Source organism: Xenopus laevis, chromosome 3S, assembly GCF_017654675.1.
Source record: "Xenopus laevis strain J_2021 chromosome 3S, Xenopus_laevis_v10.1, whole genome shotgun sequence".
Taxonomy (NCBI): domain Eukaryota; kingdom Metazoa; phylum Chordata; class Amphibia; order Anura; family Pipidae; genus Xenopus; species Xenopus laevis.
Window position 1 is genome coordinate 67,412,011 of NC_054376.1, and position 18,985 is coordinate 67,430,995.

At 37.2% G+C, this 18,985-nt stretch overlaps 1 protein-coding gene across 1 annotated transcript in view; it reads right to left on the minus strand.

Moving 5' to 3' along the window:
• Positions 1-18,985, minus strand: part of itih5.S (inter-alpha-trypsin inhibitor heavy chain family member 5 S homeolog) — a 37,804-nt gene that overhangs the window by 12,985 nt on the left and 5,834 nt on the right. Inside the window, exons 3-7 of the mRNA XM_018255716.2 lie at positions 15,877-16,040; positions 14,743-14,850; positions 13,995-14,236; positions 6,223-6,392; positions 5,559-5,675 (exon numbers count right to left, since the gene is read on the minus strand). Of these exons, the coding sequence (XP_018111205.1) occupies positions 5,559-5,675; positions 6,223-6,392; positions 13,995-14,236; positions 14,743-14,850; positions 15,877-16,040 (801 nt within the window). The remainder of the gene's footprint in view (positions 1-5,558; positions 5,676-6,222; positions 6,393-13,994; positions 14,237-14,742; positions 14,851-15,876; positions 16,041-18,985) is intronic.

The following is an 18,985-nucleotide window of genomic DNA, read 5'->3' on the forward strand; positions in this document are numbered from 1 at the left end:
TCCATCTAATCTATAGTTAGCTCAGGTAAGGAATACTGATGAAAAAATGCCTGATAAAGATAATTTAATATTTTTTTTCTTGAACGCTTGCCTATATCTATGCACATGTTTTTTCATAAAAAAGTAAACAACATTTATTAAATTTCCTTGTTGACGTATTTCGGTCCACACGGGGCCGTCATCAGAAAGTCATCTCCTTTTAGCTTAAGTCCCTGATGTAGCACTGTCCTTTTTAGTCTTATTGAGTATGTGCAGGGAAATGTGCGCTTGTGAACAACAACTTGACACTGGAGACTAACAAAACCACAGCAAAAGCAGTATTGCCAATAGTCCAGGTGGACCATGTCTGGATCCTTTATTATGCACCACTTCAACCCCAGTAGCAGTAATATTACTCTCTGTGTTCCTTATGGATGCCTGACCACCTCCTGTATCAGGGGGATGTGATCTGGGATTGTGGGCTTGGTTGGTTTATATTTAAATACTACAGTTTTCTCCCACACTCCAAAAACATGCAGGCAGGTTAACTGGGTCCTGAAAATTGTCCCATATTGTGTATATGATAAGTATCTTAGATTGTAAGTGCCATGGGGGCAGGGGTGGTGTCTGCATTTGCCTAATGTGAAATATGAAGTACTATGGTTAACTCTAAAACCATGATTTTATCATTAAAAAGCCACATTTAGGGGGCAGATTTACTAAGCTTGAGCCTTGAGTGAAGAATTCGAATTAAAAAAAATTCGAATTTCGAAGTATTTTTTTGGGATCTTCGACCATCGAATTGGTCAAATTCAATCGAATCGAATGATTCGAAGTAAAAATCGTTTGTCTATTCCACCATTCGATAATTGAAGTACTGTCTCTTTAAAAAAATACTTCGACTTCAACCTACCAAGCTGCAATGTTAGCCTATGGGGACCTACCCCAGCACTTTTCTAAGCTTTTTATGATCGAATAAAAATCCTTCAATCGAACGATTAAAATCGTTTGTTCGCTTGAACGATTTTTATTCGATCGTTCGATCAAAGTATTTGCGCTAAGATCCTTTGAATTCGAAGGATTTCACTTCGAGGGTCGAATTCGAGGGTTTATTAACCATAGAAATTCGACCCTTGATAAATCTGCCCCTTAGTCTAAAGTCACATTTAATCTAAAGTGAAATGAAAAAAAGAAGCAATTTACTGTTTTTGGATTTTGTGCATTGCAAAGTTTTTCTAAACAAAATCAAATGTCCAAGGTTCAATATACAAAGCAGCAACCAGACACTACAGGGCAGTTTTCTTTACAACAATCTGAGCATGAATTTGAGATTCCGAAGATTTTAAGATTTATTAAGTGCAAAAACCCTCAAACTTGCATTTAAAGATTCGGCATCTAAAAATTGTCAAGTTCAAGTAGATGTCAATGGGTTACACAAAAAATGAGTTGCACTATTAGCAAAATTGAAGCTATTTTTTTCTTTGTTTTGAGATATGGAAGAAATCATTAAAAATAACAGGTAGAATGTTTTACACAATCAAGTTTTCAGAATTTTGAAGAATCATTTTTTTTTTAAAAAAATTAGCACACATTTTTGATTTCTGAAGTTTTAAAATATTTTCAAATTAAAACAATTCAAAAATTCAGTTTTTGACAAATCAACTTTCCTTAAAACCCTGGGATTATTTACAGAAAGTAAGAGGAAACAAGAGGCAATGCACACTAATTACCTATTTCTTTTTCTCAACATACAAACTGAGATCATTAGAGCACTAATAATATAAACTATATGTGGTATTCAAAAACACAATGTGGGCATATTGTGTTGCAGGGATATGCCATTCTGCTGTGTTTTCCCAATGGGTTTATCTTGGCTGCTCTTTCAAGTATTGAATGACAGAGACTTCCATATTTAAATTTTTTCCTTGCCAATTGAGCAACCTGCTGACGAAATGCCTGAGCTTGGTGGCGGACCATGTCAGTAGTAAATGTGGAAGTCACCTGCTACAAGTGTTCACAGATAGACTGTGGCCCAAAAACACTCAAAATCACATTTATTGCTGAAATATGCACATCAGGACAGGTAAAAAACTGCTTCTATTAAATCGAATGACAGGCTTCTCAGTTGAGTTCAGGTTCTTTTCCCTTTACTTAAAAATGTCAGCCCTGTGTGCCATAAGCCTTACAGATTTTTGCAGTGTGTTATTCCTATCGTGTGTAGACAAAATAACATGTTAAAGCTTATGCTGTTTTCAGTCTTACATCCAAATATAGATGCACAGGTACTGTTAGGGTTGAATACATTTGTCTGTACAGCATTGTTTTAACTTGCACTTATGGCTACAAAACAAACATTCCTGACATGCAAAGGCATTCTCCTGGCAATTACTATTAAATGAGAATCATGATTAAAGGCTTTGTGTATAGTCTTACTGCTAAAAAAAACACCTTATGTTAATGTTTGTATATCGGTTGTGTGCTTAAGCAAAAATAAGTAGACTTGTGTCTTTTAATTACAAATATGAGGCTGCATTTGGGATTGAATGCACTGAAGATAGCATTTGTGTTTGCTCTGCAGCAGCCTTAAAGCATCTTTGGCAGATTTGTGAATAACTGCATTTGGAAAGCAGCCATCAGCCTCATTACTTTGGTACAGCAAGGTGCCAGCAATTTAGAAATACATAGACATATTTTCTAAGGGTCAAGGGCTGTGCTACTTATCTGGCTTTGAGGAAAATGCTAAAATGACTAGGAGTCTTTATAAGGACTTCAGTTAAAAGCAGATTCTTATTTCATTTTGTGAGACATGGACAAGTTAGCCATTTGCCCTTAAGACACAAAATTTGATTCAATACATTTGCTGCTGTAGGATCTGACTTGGAAATGTGGCTGTGACTGCATTGTGAAGCCTCATGTATCCCCAACTGTCTACCAAGGAGGGAGAATATGACATTAGTGGCAGTCAGCATTGCTTTCTCTTTTATATGAGAGGGGAAAAACTAAATTATGGATCATGTACTGTATGTTTGTGAATGTGGGCATAGATCAGATCAGCTTCCATCATGAGGAAATTCCTGCATTTATTCTTAAATATATAATGCTACAGTGATTGGGTCCTCTAAATGCCAGACGCAATATCAGCATAACAAGAAGCCAGGAACTGCACTGCAATTTTCTTATCCCATTTAAATATTGTTTTTCAAAATGTGTTTATTTATGTTTTATAACAACTTCACAGCCCATTCATATTTTAATTTTCATACTGTATAAATAAACACAAAGTAGTAAGAGTTTCATTTAGTGTCCATGGCCCAATCATGCATTATGCATTAATGCCACATTGATCCTAGAGTAAAGTTTGTCTTTATCTGGTTTCTCATCTCTTACATGTGCACAAACACTTCCAAATGGCCTCACAAAACTTTAACCAAAGCTGAGGAGTTCTTGTTAGTATCCCCACCAAAAAATATAGTCTCATAACCAGAAGGAACTCAGGAACATCCAAATCTTAGATACTGATCATGAAGTGAAGACAAATGGATTTTTGGATAGCATGCTCCCATATATTTGTGATTTTAAAAAGGCACTTTAATATATTGGGGTCACTTCTGGCAAGTACATTAATCTGCTGCTGAAGAATAAAACTTAATAAAAACAATGCCCAAATGGAAACACCAGACCATGATTTCTTTAAATATTGTTTGTGTGCTATTGAATCGCTGCTCTCATCTCTAATTGGTAAATTTTAGGCATTAATCTGAGCAAATTTGGAAGATAATTGCTAAAGAAAATGTAGCTCTCACTGCTGAAGAGTTGTGTATGGCATATTGAGAAGTCACCATCGGCACCTCAAGGTGCTAATAATAAGAAGCCTTTGTGTTTTAATGTATGGTGGTATGGTAATGTATGGTTTCTTCCAAATTATGAAAAGAAGCATGCTGATTATGAGGTTAATGCCTTAAAAGAGGGAAGCTAAGTAGTATGAACTAAACTGCACGTGCATTTAGAAGTCTTTTTTTTAGAGTTTAGACTCCTTTTCCTTTTTAGAGCCTTCTGTTATTAACCTCTATCTCTTATGTCAGATAACTACAATAAACAGTTAGTCACAAAAAAGAAGAGTATTTTAAAATTCTTTTTTTTTTTTAAGTGGAATGAAAATATTGACTAAAGCATTTCTTTTTGTTGATCAGCACAGGCTTACACTGCGTGCATGGGAACATCTAGTAAAGTAAAGCACTTTTGTTATGAGTCACAGTTGCTCAGTATTTTTATCCTAGGTTATTTAGAGAAAATAAATAAAACTTCCTCTGTGGGAACTAGTTTCTATTGAGCAATTATGTGAGGTTCCTGTATGAACATGGGAAACTTGGGAAGAACCCATCTAAGGATATGGTGAAATGATAAAGATCAGAAATATACAAACGTGTGGAGACATCCTCCTAATATTAGCTCATCCAAGCTGCCGTTCAGGAAAAGACAGGGGAAGGACGTCAAATTGTCACATCAAATGTGCCCCCTAAATGTCCACTAGTTTTCATATCATTTAAAACATGCAAGCTGGAAAGGTTTTTTTCTGAGAAAATCCCAATGAATAAATGACTAGTGCAGAATTGCCCTAAGATTATTAGAAAAAGTTCTGAGGCCTCATTTACAATGTTAAGGAAAGATGCAAAATTCCGTAAAAAGGAGCGAAACGCTATCATTTTTGTACCTTGTACATTGTTTCTTCTCACAAATTGAGCACAAAAAGCTGCATCTGTTCTTGTGTGCTGCCAGCACTGCATACAATATGGGTGGTATATAGGCATCCCTGGCACATCATCTAGGAGATTTGTACTTAGCATCTGCCAATGACTCTTTTGTACTTTTTCTGGGGCAGGGTGATTAATGCAGCTTGCATCTGCCACTGATACAGGGTGTGTACAGTACTTATCTGTATGAGTGATGTCATTTTGTGCTCTTTAGAACTCTAGAACTTGCTTCTGTACCACAGCCCTCTATATGGCGAAAATAGGACCCCAGAGCAAATATGAAAATGTGTTTTAGTGTAAACTAAAAAGGACTAAACTGTTAAATTGCATTGCAATGGTTTATTATAAAGTACAGTTTTTTTCAATTTGGAATTTGACCCTTGATAAAAATATGCCCCTAGGTGTGTAGAACATTTCCAGTGTGTGAATATTTTTATATTGTTTTGTAATTTGAACCCACATTTCATCATATTGAAGCAAAATTGTGTTGTTGGAAAGTTATGTAGTGGCAAAAAGGTTTTAGATAGAGTGTCACAAATTTTGCCTGAACCAAAATTATATCATGTAAGATAAAGGAACATGTCTATTTTATTGCTACATTTCCAATTTCCCTGTCAGACATTCTAGGTATCTAGTTGGAGTGCAAGAGCCACCGTTCATCATAGTAGTATACTGTACATATTATGTAATTTACAGTAATATAAGGTACATATCTATATACAGTATAAGTACAAATTATTCAGTGCATCCTATGAATTTGATTGGTCTATATGATTCTGCCTATATTGATAGTAAAGTCCTTGTTTGAATAAATACACTTCTCCTTACCTGTTTCATTTTCTTTCCCAACATGGATGCACTGGTATCAATCACAAACACCACATTCTTTGGTAGAGGAGGAAGATCTGTTGGTGCAAAATAATGCACAAAGTATCCATTCAAAACCTAGGAAGACAATAGAAGAGAAAATAGTATTTCTTAGGAAGGCTAAATGAGATGTGTAGCTGGTCGGAAACTGAAGCTAATGCAACCTAAAGCTGGTGGGAAATTGAAAGCTACAAAACTTAAAATGTGTTTTAAATGCTATGTTCTGCTTTTTTAGATTAGCAAATCTACTCTGATCTCATGCTATTACCTGCTTTTGTATTAAGGTCTGCAAATGTTTAATTGGTTTTAAACTTGGCATGGGCAGCCTGTTGTCCTCTAGAACTACAACTTCCAACAACTAAAGCTTCCAATATCCCACCAACATTCAAAGGTTCTAGTTCAGCAACATTCTGAAGGGTACAGACTGTGAAATCTAGATTTTAAAATGCACAAAAAAGGCCATTTCCCTGGGCTAGGGCTGCAAAATGAATTTACACAAGAAAACACTTCTGCTGTGTAATGGACTGTGGAGGCATCTATAGGGTTGGAAAGTTGTGTAAATCCCATGTAAATCCCATTGGATTCCTGCTGTTATAAATATTTTAATAGTTTTCTGTGGTGTTACCTGCAGGTCCCCCACGCTGAGTTCTCTTTGTACATCATATCTAATCACTAAATCTCCCAAAATGCCATTCTGTGAAAGTTTTGCTTGCTGAATAACATTGGGATTAAATGTAATCCTTGCAAAATTGTTCGTCTGGTTGATGGCTGTGGAGGGAGGAGGAGAGATCGTATCTGTTGAGGAGAGAAAGAGATCAAGTCAGACATAGGTAATTGATCCTAAAAATGTATCATAGTATAATAATAAATATAATCATTTTCTGTCTCTTCCAAGGGAGATAATACTTTGGTTATCACAGAAATAAAGATAACATGTGTTTCATGTGAGCCAAGTGACAGAAAAGCAAACAATCAGTGATTAGCTTTTTTAAGCCATCTGCGGGTTGAACAATGAAAGCAAGCATTTGATTGGTTGCTATGGGTTACTGCCCAGGTGCAAAAGTGTTTATTAATGAGCCCCACTAGTAAATTCTTTATAATCTTATGAATTTGGAAACTGATTTGTCCTGACAACTTTCTGGTACTCTATTACACAAATTAACATTAACTACTAAATAGCATGCAGCTTTTGGGTTTTATATCAAACTGCTTTTAAATGGATTATCTTTGAGTCTTTGAATTGGCCACAGGCAAAACACCTGGGCTCAAAAAAAAAACAAAGATTGCATTTACAAACACAAATCCACAATTGGCAAACATTTAATCCCTCTCACAAATAATTACAATAATAATAGGCTTTTGAGATTGCAGAGATTGCAAATGATATGGATTTGTACATTTGATACGATTTCTCCCATGAATTAAATAGATATTATACCCTAGCTCTTTTTGTCTAAGATTAGGTGGGCCTGTACACATGAAGATTGTGTTTGCTTTAAAATGCATATTGAATTTTATTATAATTAGCAATTGACTTATTATGTTTTTGTTTTTTTTAAGGTTGCTTAACAGGCTCAGCATGGTCTATGATGGACACCTTGAGTGTCTGGTATCCAGTCCTGAATACATGAAATATCTCAGGTAAGAGAACATGGGGGGTTGTATTCATATTCAGTATAGGTTTCCATAGAAGCATCTCAGGCAGATTGGATCATGTTGCAGTTGTTACTAATTATAAGAATGTTACAATGTTTATTCACTTTAACAAATGAATGTGACTTTATGCAAAACATGTTGTCTATCAGCAAACAGAACAAATAGCTGGCTAAACCTGCTAAAGATTACAATAGTTGTCATTACTGGACATGGATAAAATGCTGCCATACATACATAGTAAGTGAGGACAGCTGCAAACATTTTTGTATGGACTCTTTTATATTCAGTTTTATATTCAGTTGTTACAGGCAGCATATTAGGTGTTATTTTTTCCTCTTCAAAATCTCATACTGTGAATATAGAAAACAACCTATCTGGAGTTGTTATTGCCACAAATGTATCTGTGAATCTGCAAAGGAGGCAGGGGATCAAAGGGACAAGATCTGTATCATTTCTCTAGGAAGTGAAAGTATGTCTTCAGTAATGATGAGCGAACTTGCAGCATTTTGCTTAAAAATGTTGTGAAATCACAAAATATCACCAAAATGCACTAGTTCAATGCAGTGGCGTAACTACAGTGTGCCAGGCCCATCTGCAAAATGTTTTTTTCGTAGGGTCCTGTGCACTGCAATTCACCCACATGCCCGCCTGCACCACCCAACCCACTCTCTTCCCTGGTTCCGCCCACTACCTGCCTCATGCCCACTCCACACCTCCTCCCCGCACAGAGCTGGAGCCACCTGCATCCTCCTTCCCTGGCCTAAGGTAAGAGAGTGGCTGGGGAGGGGGGGGGGTTCCACGTAACTGTAGAGGAAGCAGGCCATGTGGTCTGGGCCCCCCCCCCGCGACCATGGAGTCTGCTTCCTCTATAGTTACGCTGCTGGTTCAATGGGAAGGTGGGGTTAAGACATTTTAATGTCTGCAATACCATAAACATTTCTCTACCATGTTCGCTTCTTTCCAGATAAAATTAAGGTCTGTGGTTTTTTTACCAATGCAAAAAAACAATTTTTTCTCCCACCAAAACAGACTGCATAGCAAAATTCTAGTGCAGATTTGCCAAAAACTTTGCATTTGGTGAATCCACAAATTACTGTGTAACTGTACTGGTTGAAAGTTTGCTAATTGCCAGTATTCAGTCATTTATTTTGTACATTTTATAAAATGTACACAGCAATTGCACCATATTTGTATTTTCACCCTATGCACCTTCATTTTTCATCTATAATCAAATGAATATAAGCACCAACCTAAACAAAATACCTTGTGAAACTATGCAAAGCCCATTAAGTTAAAATGTAATACCTTGTCCTGGTTCAGTATGTAATAGAATGATGTTCTACTGCAGGGATCCCCAACCTTTTTTTTCACCTGGGAGCCACATTAAAATGTAAATAAAAGTTGGAGAGGAACACAAGTATGCAAAAAGTTCCTAGGGAGCCAAATAAGGGCTTTGATTGGCTATTTGGTAGCCCCTGTGTGGACTGGCAGCCTAAATGAGGTTCTGTTTGACAATACACCTAGATTTTATACACCCAAATCTTTCCTCTAAGCCAGGAATTCAAAAATAAGCACCTGCTTTGAGGCCACTGGGAGTAACATCCAAGAGGTTGGTGAGCAACATGTTGCTCACGAGCCACTGGTTGGGGATCACTGCTCTAGATCCTGTGAATGAGTACAGGAAATTGTAACTATGGCAGCAAACAATGCAGCTGTGTTTGTCCTGTGCATGGAATCCAATGGCAGGCTGAGTTTCCTGTTTCCTATTTGCTTTCCACTGTAAGGTGCAGGATAGCAAAGCAATGCGGCCAGTAGAGTATACCACATTGCATCATTAAAAATATATTTCCCTTTGATAGGTACAGACAGCAGACATATAACCTAGTACAAAGCAGGGCGCTTGCCCAACTGTATTATCTGCAGCATCTGATACCTTGTACTGGATCCAATTTAAAGAGCTCCAGCAGTGTTTGTTATCATGTTTGAGCAGCCCAACAATTCTGTTATTGTTACAGTCATTAAATATATGAGGTCTTTTATTCTTTTTCCAATACAGAGAACACAGGGGTAAACAATCTTCAATTAACTAATTGTTTATTAGGGAGAGAGGAAAGAAGATATTATGAAAATGACTGCTATTACTGAAAAATTCCATAAATTGGCTTCGCTGGTGGAATGAAGTAGAGAATCCCATCTACTGACCCAGTCAACCAACATTTAACTAGATGAACTAATGATACGCTATTTACCTCTGTGGCATTTCTGAAATCAAAAATGTCTATTGGAATTTTGTTTAATATTGTTGATATGACTTAGCTAAGACCTTCATAAAGTATGGCTTAAAGGGGTTCTGATACTATTTCAATCATTTTGTTTGCCAACCCCTTAGCCTAGTACAGGTATGGGATCTGTTATCCAGAAACCCATTATCCAGAAAGCTCAGAATTATGGAAAGGCTGTCTCCCATAGACTCCATTCTAATTAAATAATCCAAATTTTTAAAAATGATTTCCTTTTCTCTGCAATGATAAAACAGTACCTTGTACTTGATCCCAACTAAGATATAATGAATCCTTATTGGAAGCAACACCAGCCTATTGGGTTTATTTAATGTTTACATAATTTTCTAGTAGACTTAAGGTGGCCATACACGGGCCGATATCGGTCGTTTGGACCAGTTTGACAGCGTATCTGCGCGTGTATGGGGGCTTCCGACGGGTCTTCCCGATCGATATCTTGCCACGATATCGATCGGGAAGGTTTGATTTTTAACCGACCCTTGGCGCATCGTAATACGATCGTTCGGCCATATGGCCGAACATTCGAATTACCCCCGATATAGCCATGTCGTTAGTGGCATATAGGGGAAAGATCCGCTCGTTTGGCGATGTCGCCAAACGAGCGGATCTTTGAGTCTATGGCCAGCTTTAAGGTATGAAGATCCTTAAGAGCAGCACTATTTACTGATGCATTTTGGGGGAAAAAAGAAGAGGAAAGCCTTATGGCAGATGACACTTTTGCTTCGAATTCACTATGTTGCCAGTGTAAAAACTACTAATATTTAAAAAAAATAGAGGTTACAGTTAATGTAGATCGCACTCTGAGCAATTCTACATTAAAGGGCATGTAAAGGCAAAAAAATAAAATCCCATTTTTACTTTCTTTAATGAAAAAGAAACCTATCTCCAATATAATTTAATTAAAAAATGTGTACTGTTTCTATAAGAAACCTGACTGTATGCAGTGAAATTCTTCCTTCATTTACTGTTGTGGATAGGAATTGTCAGACGGTCCCTAACTGCTGAGCAGGGAAACAATCATACTTATGAACAGCAGGGGGAGCCCCGCCTTACTTCGCAGTCATGCAGAACTCAAGCAGCTTTGTGTACGACGACCCCTAAGCAGCCCAGACCACACTGAGCATGTGCACAGTCTTAGTCTTGCAAAGATGTTTAACAAAGTTACAAGATGGTGACCCCCTGTAGCCAACTTTGAAAGCATAAATTATGTGTTTGATTAGGCTTGTAGTGCAGTAAGTTCATGTTTATATTTAGTATACATAATACAGCATTTCTAGCCTTATTCTATTTTAGACTTTACATGCCCTTTAATATCAGTTGACTGTAAATTTCTAACTACGGTGTAAGCAGGGAGTATTTTAAATATGGTCTCTCAAGATTGCCGGAGTTAGAATATATTGGATTGTTGCCATTAAGACATTTAAAGGAGAACTAAAGAAGATCTGTGTCTCCAAAGATGCCCCAGTAGCTCCCCATCTTCTTTTCTGCTGATTCACTACACATGCTCTGTGCTGCTGTCACTTACTGAGTTTAGGGATCAACGCACAATATACTGAATTTATATAATATAAATGTCACAATTATTAAAGATAATAACTACATGGCAGCACAGAAACCAGTGCAACTAGTATCAGAATTTAATAATCAGCCCTGTAGCATCAGCTTATATTACAGACCAATTTGCGTGATAATTTGCGTCGACCCCTAAGCTTAGCTTCTCAACAGCTGCTCAGAGCCCACTGAGCATGTGAGTGTCACAGACACTTTCCAAGTTGGTGACTCCCTGTGACAAGTTTGAAGTCCTGGATGATTGCTGCTATTGACAAGCTGAAACTTTAGGCTGGTGCAATAAATTCATTATATAAAATATGACATTTTTAGCCACATTCATTTTTAGGGTTTAGTTTTCCTTTAACTTGTGTCAGTGGTTCCCATTTCCTTGAACAGCTGTTCTGATTAATATCCACATAAGTACATGTCACGGTCATTAGCTGCCCTAACTGCATGGACTACTGCTTCCACATAAAAATCAATACAATCCGCCCACTGATCAAACCATATTGCTGATTGGTTGCAGTAGGTTACTGTAATAAAGCAAATCTGAATCTAGCTTAGTAAAGGAGGGCCACTGTGAGAGTTGCCAAGCATCTTTTGTTATGGAGCAAACAATGCTCGGGGGGAAACATTCAACCACAACCTACTTCTTTATTAATTTATACAGGTGTCCTCTGCAGATTTGCTGCCAAGTCCTCATGGAAGTATTGGATCATTTTGAATAACAGTCTTATAACAGAAATATGTGAGTATGATTGAAAACAAAACTGTTGCCACTGCAGGCTTCCAAGAAATGTATTTTGAACAAAAAAACACCTATAGATTACAGACTGCGTGGGGAATGCTCCCTAATGTAGCCTATAGCTGCAATATTGTGCGATGTGTGGGTTTTTCCACTGCAATATCAAAATGGAATCAAGTGAAATATTTGCACTTTTTACATTACTGGTCCTTTAAGTTTTGTCTCTGCGCATATTTACTGCCACAAGTGTTAAAGGACTTTGCACAACAATTCTATTCTCAGTGCAGTGAAACCCCAAACCCTCTTGAAACAGCAATGGAACATTAAAAGTAAATAAATAGGATGCAAGAAATTAAAATATAATAACAAAAATTATATGTCTCATGGTGGCCTCCACTACCACCTTATGGCAGGGGTTTCTTATTAAAAAGGTTGGCACCTCCTCCCATTTTGAAGAATTTTTAAATTCATAGCACCACTAAGATTTACTGTGCCATGAAAACATTATTTAGACAAGCATTTGGAAGTGTAAAAGGGTATGTAATGTAGCAATCCCTTAGGGCCTCAATACACAGTACAATATTTGGTATGATTTGTTGTTTCATAATGGCAGTAGTGCTGAAATTCTATGATAGTACTGGTATCCAGAAAGCAGATCAGCTGACATTCTTGTATTGGACCTGTTTTCAACTGCCAGACCTGACTAAAATGTAAAATTTAAATAGTAATTTAAATTCAGCCAATTTAGATCTGAGTACAAGATAAAAACTGGCATTTTTATGCCCCTTTTGTTTATAATATACTGTAGATATCCTATGGTGCTAACTTGCAGAGATACTTTAATGCATAAACGGGATTTGTTTTCTTCATTCTTTTGGTTTTTTTTAATCCAAAAGTGATATGTTTCTTATTGGGAGATGCATTATAGGCATTATTATGGAAACTTAGTACAAAACATTTGCTGTTGTGCTGGTTCAATCAAAACCATCAACTTATGTGTTTTTTTGTGTAAGATCTATAATAAATCAATCACCTTGGATTACCTTGGTAATGATTTTTTGTGGGATTAAAACAAAACAAGTGCAGGGAGGAGTCTTATTCCAACAAAACTCTTTCTCCAGTGACTGTTTTTTCTCTCTACCTGAATTAATTGAGTTTAAAATGTATTTCCCTTCAATCCTAATAGTTGGGCATACAGTAGATATTGAGTGACCTTTACTGCAGGTTCAAATACTTAGGGATCACTTATTTTATGACAGGCAGGTGGCAAAGTGGAAAAAACAAGGAATCTGACCCTTTTTTGCATTTAGCATACTGCCTTCCTTCAATGTAGAATTTACGCAGGTTACCCCTTTGAATAAAGCACAGCATGTGCTCCAGAGCACTGTATTCAGGAGGGGTGTACCCCCTCACCCTTTACCTGTCCTATATCCCAGGCCACACCAGGGCACTGTCACTAATTTTAGTTGAGGTACAGACTGAAGCCATAGTGGGGAAGTGTTTGCTAAATGAGCATTAAAGGGTACAATGCTGCATCCATTAGTGATTTTGCACTTCTTCCCCCAGTAAATGACCCCTATAAGTACCAAAACACATATTAGGGACTTAAAAAGAAAAGTCAGGTAAAGGCCAAGGAGGTAATGTATATGTTAGAGAGTAAGTAGAACCTTTGGGAAAATCATATTTATTCAATTGAATGTTTCCACTAACATTTAGGTTTACCAAATGTACTGCAGTTATTTCTACCTGAAAATGTAGATAGGAGCTGTAACACATTTAGTTTGCTTTCACAAGCATATCCATTCTGTTATTATCCCAGCATAAGGAATAGGGGAACATTCCACCAATAGCTCTTGCTTTCACCACCGCTGCATCAATCATCAGTGCTTTAATTAAGCATTACATTTAACTCTATAATCAAAGACTGAGAGGATACATTCAGTTTTGTTTGCTTTTACAGACGAGGGCTACTTATTATTACTGTCAGTGTAAGACTTTCATTTACCTGGGATGTCAAACCCACAGAAACATTTTGTAACTTGGAGCCAGCGAGAAACCTAGCTGAAAAGTATTTACATTTCTCGTGCTGTATATTGTATATTGATTTTTGTATATTTTGCTTATTGCAACCAACCATGTACTTACCAGTGTTTTTAGTTCTCTGCTTGTTGCGGAGAGGAGGGACCTCTAAAGCAGTAATTCCGGAGTTCTCGAATATGTTCACCTCTACGGAAAGGCGTCCCAGTAGCTGCTGTGGCCTGATGCTGATGGCATGCTCATACTTTCCAAGGCGCCGCTGTAGGAGTTCCTCATACATCAATAAAAAAACAGCCTTGTTCCGTCCAGGAATGCTTGCAGAGGCTTTGAAGATTTCCATGCCATTCTCTCTATAGCATACCAAGATAATACGTTTATTTTTTTTTAAATAAACAACTTAATTTCACATTGCAAATCCAAACACCTCACTATTGCATAAGAACTGTGGTGTGGTGTAATTTCTTAAAAGCAAAGACAAAATAATGCTTTGAGCATTTCCTCACTAACATTGCTAATGATCTACTTCAACTTCATACTGGACACAGGTCAGTGTTGCAGGCTGTCAACACATATCATAATTTATACATGTGACGTTTATTCTCTATTGCACCGAGATTCTCTATGATATCAACAGCAATATTGCAGGAGTTAGCCCCTGCTCCTACTCTCAGCTGCTGATATGCAGTCTAACGTTCCTAAGGTGCATCTTAAGTTCACCAACCTAAAAGAGGCATAACCGCCATAGTTACCTTTCAACAAAAAAACCCACAAGAGAATCCTTGTCTTGGACTCTACTAAAGGTGTTACCTTACTTAGCCTGTACTGTCTGTATTTAAAACCTCATATCCTTGCTTACCCATTTTCTCCATTTCCAAGGATGTTATTATTCCTAAATTCATTGTCCTCATTAGCCATTTGTTTCCTCCAAGTGACTTCACTATGATATGTCCTTCCTCCAACAATCCTGCAGTACATAAGGGGAAAACATTTTTTCTTTTATATAGCAAGGTTTGACTGTTTTTAGAGACCAAAACAGAACATTAATTCAAAGTAGTGTTTAAATATTACATATGCTTTGATGAATTTTGCTAGTCAAGTAACTGATTTGTAAATTTATATTGCAAACTTCCCACTAACACAATTAGAGGTTAGTTGCCAGTTAATACATTGCTTAATGGTTAACAGGTGATGATTATGTATTTCCTGCCCATGTTCAATCTTGTTTTGTAATACCTTACTGTACACGTATACAGGTATTTGGAAAACCCTTACACAGAAAGCTCCAAATTACGGAATGGCAGTCTTCCATAGACATTATAATGAAATAATCAAATTTCTTTTCTCTCTGTAATAATTAAACAGTACATTCACTTGGCCAAACTAAGATAAATTAATCCTTATTGGAAGCAAAAACAGCCTTTTGGGATTATTTAATATTTACATTATTTTCTAGGAGACTTAAGGTATCTAGATCCAAATTATAGAAATGATCTGTTATCTGGAAAACCCCAGGTTCCCATACCTGTACCTACTGCACAAAAAGCAGACACACACACACACATATTAGTCTATATTTCTCGAGAAGAGGAGAGAGTAATCCACAAACAATTTGTGCCTTGGCATCAAACCCAAAAGCCCAGCACAGTATTATTATCTTGGGTACAAAATTATTTGATTTTATTTAAAAAACATTCTTTAAAAACTAGTGTATTTAAAGGTGAACATTTAATTTCACAAATGAGAACGATTAAGAGAAATCCTATAATTAAACAATGAATTAACAAGCCAAGCAGTGATATTAGGCATGTTAGTTAGATTTGCAGTTATATTTTTTCAAACTGGCCCACTGATTCAAGCCTTATAAATTAGTTGCCTATTTGGCCAGTGATACATGTGGCTGAATTATACAATAAATCACCAAACTGACTCAAACACAGAAAATACTCCTGAGTGGCCAGGGTTAGTCAGGTGGATAACCACAAATACTTACATGGTGAAGTTGGAGACAAATGCTGCTGCTGGAATCAACATCTGGAAAATGCCTTCCTTGGCCTCAGCTGCTCGATTCACCATAGTGCAAGAGACAGCCGTGAAAGCATATCGTGACATAATAGTGGACTTCACGATGAATTCAGCTACTTGTGGTTTTGTTTCCTTTAAGATGAATAATACTATATAAATATTATTAAATGCTGTATTGTGATATAGTACAAGTTCCTGCATCAGGTTTATTGCATGTGGCATGCAACAGCAACTGCCATAGATGTCAGGCTGAGGTGGCAGACTTTCTACATATGACTTGACAATGTCCCCAAATTCAACACTTTTGAAGATCTATGACATCATACATGTCCACATCCTTGTTTTCCCCCATTGCTGCCTACTTGGTGGTTTTGAGGGAGTCGTAACAAATTCTAGAGCCTTCTTGCCAGAAATTTGCTTTACTATGAGATAAACTGTTATTTTTTTATGGATGGGCCCTAAAATATCCCTTTCTGCCCCCACCCCCCACTACTTGAAAACCAATTTAAATTATTTTTTTAAAAACTCATTAACATCAAGGTTGTCTGTCTGGATACCTGTAAGTTCTGATGTTTCCAGTGTGGTTGTAATAGCCTACTTGTTCATTAGAATAAACAGTGGAACACTTGTAGGAAGCACAGTAGCACAATGAGCAGCATTACTGTATTGTGGCACAGGGGTACTGTTTGTTATGTATGTGCTTTGAGTTTGTGTTATCCCTGCGTTTATGCTGCTTTTCTCTGAGTTCCTGGATTCATCCCACAATGAAAACTGGGCAGATTCAGTAACCAGTGAAAAGTCTGCAAAATGTTTCGTTGTGGGCACTGAACGTTGGCGACTTTTCTATAGCATTACTTCACCAATGCGAGCAATTCAAAGCAAAGATGCACTAGCGTTCCTTACAGGCTAGAGGTCTTGCGCTCATACTCATTGCATACGGAGGGAAATTTAAAGTTGAATGGACATCTTTATGTTATATGTTGCAGCAAATACATTACATTTACATTGTTAATTACACAATATCCAGGGAACCTTAATAAAGACAATAGAGTTTCTATAATGCCCTACACATGAGACCACTGTATAGTTAATGTTCCATATGTTAGAAAATGTATGGGGGAAACTGGTTACCCAAAAAAAATTTTAAGGACTTGTACAGGCTATCACTCTGAAAAAAGGGAAAGACGCCAACGTTTCCTGAACTTTGATGCCTTTTCCACTAAAGAATATGAAGTAACAGAAAATTGAGGAAGATCTATGCACTCAAGTGCACTTCGCCTGGTCTGAGCTGGTGAAGGCAAGTCTGGTGAAAGAGGTAACATTTCGTAAAATCCGCATTTTAGTCAATTTGCGGAGTAACGTCCATTCGCCAGAATGAATTGTCACCTGGCGATAGAGTGGGAATGAGTGTTAGCGCCAATCTCTTTCGCTAGCGAATTGGTGCCTGCACCTGTTTGTAAATCAGCAATGTCCCTGCGGGCGGTAACGCTGGTGTTTGCCACTTCGCCCTTTAGTAACTCATGAAATATCATTTATCTCATTCAGAAACCATTATGAAAAGAGTTGACCAAATGCAAACTCTCTTTGCATTGCACAGTCTTAAATGGATACTGACATGGGAAAACACTGCACTGAAATCATTTTTTCAAAGAGCAAACAGATTTTTTTATATTTCATTTTGAAATTTGACATGAGGCTAGACATATTGTCAGTTTCCCAGGTGCCCCAGTCATGTGAGTTGTGCTTTGATAAACGTCAGACACTCTTTACTGCTGCAATGCAAGGTGGAGTGACGTCACCCCTCACATCACCCCCTCCCATCTGCAGCCTAACAACAGAACAATGGGAAGGTAACCAGATAAAAGTTCCCTGACACAAGATAAACTAATGGTAGATATAAGAACAGCACTCAATAGTAACAAGTAGAAGTAACAATAGCCTGCCTGAAAGGATCTCCATCATGAAGTGCTGGCTCTTTCTGAAAACACATGACCAGGCAAAATGAACTAAGATGGCTGCCTACACACCAATATTACAACTTGTTGGTCCAGGAATACATTTTATATGGTAGAGTGAATTATTTCCAGTGTAAACAGAGTGATTTTGAAATAAAAACTACAACATAAAAATCATGAAAAAACCCCTTTATACAAAGTTTAAGATTGTTAAGCTGTTTTATATAAGGCCTTTCATGCTTATTGTAGTCAACAGTCTCACAAATATGAAGCTTCTTAGATTATTAAATGTAGAATTATTGCCATAGATCTCACAGTCAGAAACACTGCAATGCTTTGTTTTATTTTATAAATACTAAAGGTATTTTGGATCTTCCATTGTAGCATAGTCAGAAGCCATTTTAGGGCAGTTGTAGTGGAGGAACTTAAAAGGATGATGAGCAAAAACTCCAACAGAGCTTCACCAGAACTTCATGATGGAATCCTTCATTGTACCCATGTGACTGTTTCTATTTCTGTTGTGCAGAAGCCAACAGAAGCCATATCTTGTGTTATAGCAAGGTTTTAGCACTCTGGATTAGAGTTACTGTCCCTCAAAGCAAAACATGACCAATTACCCTTAATCTGACAGCCTTATTAAGAATTTCCAAAACTGCTGTCTGGAAATGCCCATGCAGCTGCAGCTCCTCTTTACTTCCTCATCTGCCAATGCACCATACACTGGCAGATATAGTACAGATATTGCCAGATTACATTTTTAAACCTGCCTAATTGACAAACCTATCCATAGTGCAGAGACAGCGATTGGGATTGTTGGGTCACCATGCACATACTGCAGCTCAGTTGCAGCTGTTTTATCAGTGTGTGTGTGTATGGCCAGCTGAAAATGTTTTTTTCTTTTGCTTAAAAGATTTTAGTCATGCTGGGAATTCAAAGTCAGCATCTCATGTTGGAATCAATTTGTCAGACCAGGGAAATTGCTAGTTGTCAACTCAACCTAATAATTTTCCTCTGGCAAAACCAATCCCTTCTGCTGTCAATTTGAAACTTACAGCATAGCTCATTTGTTTCTGAAAAAGTATTTCAAAAGAAAACACTATTTGTAAGGCAGATATATTTACT